Genomic DNA, 4,020 nt, shown 5'->3' on the forward strand with positions numbered 1-4,020 from the left:
AAAGAATAAAATAATGATTTATTTCAAATTGGAAAATTAATATATTAAACAGCACAGATCATTTCCCTTCTTTGCAAATATGGTTGATGAATCTTATTCCAAAATCCTTGCCCCCAAAGTGTCTCAGGATGATATATAAAAGAGAACAACTTGGAAATGGGACCCAAGTCTAAACAGGTTACTCTTTTACATTTCATAATACAGCTTTCATATATATATATATATATATATATATATAATATATCAAAGCAGTTTCATTCAAACTCCTTGGTAGTCCGAGTTTCAGGCATGATACTAACCCTCAGCCATTGGACATTTGAGGATTGGCTGAGGATTAGCATCAGGCTTGAAACTCTGAGTATCAAGGAGTTTGAATCAAACTATTTTTACCTATACATGTAACTCCCAATAAATGTATTGAGTGCCCTACTTTTGTTTATCTACTCATTTGCATATATGTATGCGTGTGTGTGTATATGTATGTATGTGTGTGTATATATATATACATAATAATAATATTAATATTGGGGATAAAATCCAAAATTACAGGTAAAAACTCAATTAAAATCAATTTATTAAAAATTAAAATTAAATTAAGTTTCACAGTATAAAATATATATAAATATATAAGAGAGTGTTGTAGTTCGCTTGAAGCATTGTGTATTGTTTGTAAAGAATAAAAAGTTTAGAAAGGTATAACAATGCACTATAGAACAAAAAATGGACTATATACCTGTTGTAACTTCGTTATCTATAGTCCGATATTTCGGAATTAGAATTCCTTCTTCAGATCTTATTTGCTGGACTCTATAGTGCATTGTTATACCTTTCTAAACTTTTTATTCTTTATAAATATATAGTTTTAGGGAAAAGAACCAAGCTTCATGAATTCATTGATGAAAATCCACTGTCACATATAGAAAAAATAAATATTTAAAAGCACAATAAATAAGTATAATATAATACAAAATAAATATCATAAGATCAAGATAATAATTACTATTTTTAATTATTAATTTTTTCTATATGTGACAGTGGATTTTCATCAATGAGTTCATTCATGAACCTTGGTTCTTTTCCCTAAAACTATATATATATATATATATATATATATATATATATATATATATATGATGATGGTGAAGGTAGTTTTAAATAAATGCGTAGCTAGTCATGTTCTGTACATGTAGCATCACTACGAGAATCATCACCATTTAATGTCCATAATTCCATGCTAGCATTGGTTAGATAGTTTGACAGAATACAACAGGTCCAGGGACATCATGATCCAATGGTTGCTTTGGCATGGGTTTCTATGGCTGGACGCCCTCCTAACACCAACCACTTTACAGTTTGTATTGGGTGCTTTTCTTAAGCCTCCAAGCACTTTTCAAAAAACAAATCTGCTTATAACTGTTTTACCCAACCCAGAACAGGTAATGCTATTCTCAAAAGCCAACAGTTCAACTTGACACAGAGCTCACAAGTGCATATTTTCAAGAATCCTTCAAAGTGCTATCTGGAATTTTCCTTTTGCGTTATCTTCTCCAACATTAAAAAAATCTTGGATTTCAAAGGTCTACACACTTTGGAATTTTGCATAAAGAATTATCAACTATAATAATAAAAAAAAATATACATGCTAGTTTTAAAGAAATTAAACGTATTATACTCTTAAGACCAATAATATTATCAACTTTTGATGACCAAATTTTATTTCAGACTTTTGTATAAAATACTTGTGCATGTGTGATTGTATATAATGCACATTTCATGCTTATAAATTTTCATTCATAAATTTAATTAAACGGCCAAGGGCAAGGTCACACGATTCCTTGTGAAATCCTGGCGATGTAGTATTGGTAAATGCATGCCCAGCATCATAAGCATGGAATTCATGTTTAACTTTAGCATTATCTAGTTTCTTGCGGAGAGCCTCCTGCTCAACTGGAGAAGAGAAACCAGCTACGTTGTCGGTTTTACCAAAATGGCACTGCAGAGGAATTGATATCTTTGTTACATCTGCAACAGCTTCACCAGGAATTCCATAAAAGGGTGCAGAAGCACTAATTTCTGGTACACGGACAGCAGAAGCAAAGGCCAGGGCTCCACCCATGCAAAAGCCAGTGACACCAACCTGCCAATCAAAAAAAAATTTGAATAAATTAAAGATGAAATTTTCATTAGAATTCTGCAAAAAAAATAAAAATGGTTAAAATGGCTAGGTGAGGAGAGACAGTTATACAAGAACATGCAGTAAATCATAACAGCCAGTGTTATCCTCACTTTCATGTCCACACCTCTATGTTTGCATGGATCAGATGAAGTTTATTGAGGCAGATGTTCTTCAGACAGATGCCCTTCCTGTTGCCAACTCTCACCAGTTTTCAAGCAAAGTAATATTTCACCATGGTAAGACACATTCTTACAGAATATTGAAAATGAATGGACACTGCTTGTATGGCAGTGACACGCAGTTACAACAATCATGCAATGTTTGGACAAAGAGATACAAACACACACACACACGTATTACAGGTTTCTTTCAATTTCCATAAACCAAATTCATTCACAAGACTTGGTCAGCCAAGGGCTATAGTACAAGACACTTGTCCAAAATGCAACACAGTTGAAACTGATGCCAAAACCACATGGTTGGGAAACAAACTTCTTAACAACACAACCATGCCAATTTTTTGTTCTTGACTACTTAAACCTTTTGTTACCATGTTTCTGTTGAAATACACTGCTAATTGTTTGAATTAATTTCGAAAATAACAAAGAATTTAGTAAAATACCTTTCACTATTTATGCTTTAGCACTCAGATTACTCTGTCAAATGCAATGCTTATTAATTTATATTGCTTTGAATTAATCATGAATTATCTCATAGCTTTGAGATTTTTATGATGGGGCTGTTTACTTTTAGAATGTCATTGTAGAGTATGCAGGACTGTGTAGTCGGAGTCATGGAGTCAGACACCGACTCCGACTCTGGCTCACAATGTATGCATATGCCTTATGAGGTATGTCGACTACAATCACTTAATTACATAAAGAGGAGCCAGAGTCAGAGATGTCAATAGTAGAGGTGTTGGAGTCGAAGTTTTTGTTTCGATTCCACAGCCCTGCATTGTAGGGTATGTGTGAGAAGCTGGATCTGGCAAATCCAAACATAAAACAAGTAGAATATTCAGACCAGATAAGACCAGTTTGAATACTAAAGGGTGAGTAAAGTCAGTATCATAGAACCAAGGGCTATTTAAGGCGAGCTGATTGCAAAAGAGTTAAATATGATTTTATGGTCCATCATCCAAGGGCAATAAAATATGTATCAGTCATATACCGGGGTCAATTCAGTCAGCTATAATATCTTGTTTAGCTCCAGATCAGCCATAACTGACCACACCCATGATTAAAATGGTCCAGTCATTTTTCATGCATTACAACGTGAAATTTTAGGCAAATTTGACTGATGCTTCTAGTAAGCTGGCCAACCACATAAAACCTACCTGTAATAATACTGTATGGTCTTGGACCAACAGAGAAGCCTTGATATTTAAAGAAGCAAGAATACAAACTGAGACATGGCTATCTGTTTAAGTTCACTTCAAAACCTTGCGACCTCTAGTTCAATCCAACTGCACAGCACCTTGGACAAGTAGAACTTCATAAAAGGCTCTTCCATAAAATATATATATACTAGCAGTATAGCCCGGCTTTGCCCGGGATTAAGTTGGAATTATTAAGCTAATCAAGTTCTTTATTTCAAACCAAACTTAGTAACATCGACATCAAATTTGGGCAGAATCAGTGTCGCGATGGGAGCGTATGGGTTGGGAGTTTGATCGGCAGAGGTAATCAGGTTACACATGCCAGCCCTTTGAAAGCACCACCCCCATCATCTAACCCCTCTTTGCCCATGGGTTGGGAACCCTTCCAGCAAGGAAAATAGAATGCCCAAAAGGGCTCACAATTCTCTGTGTCAGAAGTGGTTATGTTCAGATCACAACTAACTCT

General features: G+C 34.5%; 1 protein-coding gene across 5 annotated transcripts in view; it reads right to left on the bottom strand.

Moving 5' to 3' along the window:
* Positions 1 to 1,687: 1,687 nt before the first annotated feature.
* LOC106875854 (protein usf) overlaps positions 1,688 to 4,020 on the bottom strand; it is a 9,937-nt gene continuing 7,604 nt past the window's right edge. For all 5 annotated transcript variants that reach the window (XM_052966164.1, XM_014924151.2, XM_014924149.2 and 2 more), the window contains exon 3: positions 1,688 to 2,137. In XM_052966164.1, coding sequence (XP_052822124.1) covers positions 1,778 to 2,137 — 360 coding nt within the window. In that variant the 3' untranslated portion in view covers positions 1,688 to 1,777. The remainder of the gene's footprint in view (positions 2,138 to 4,020) is intronic.

Source organism: Octopus bimaculoides, chromosome 3 (assembly GCF_001194135.2).
Source record: "Octopus bimaculoides isolate UCB-OBI-ISO-001 chromosome 3, ASM119413v2, whole genome shotgun sequence".
NCBI classification, from domain to species: Eukaryota; Metazoa; Mollusca; class Cephalopoda; order Octopoda; family Octopodidae; genus Octopus; species Octopus bimaculoides.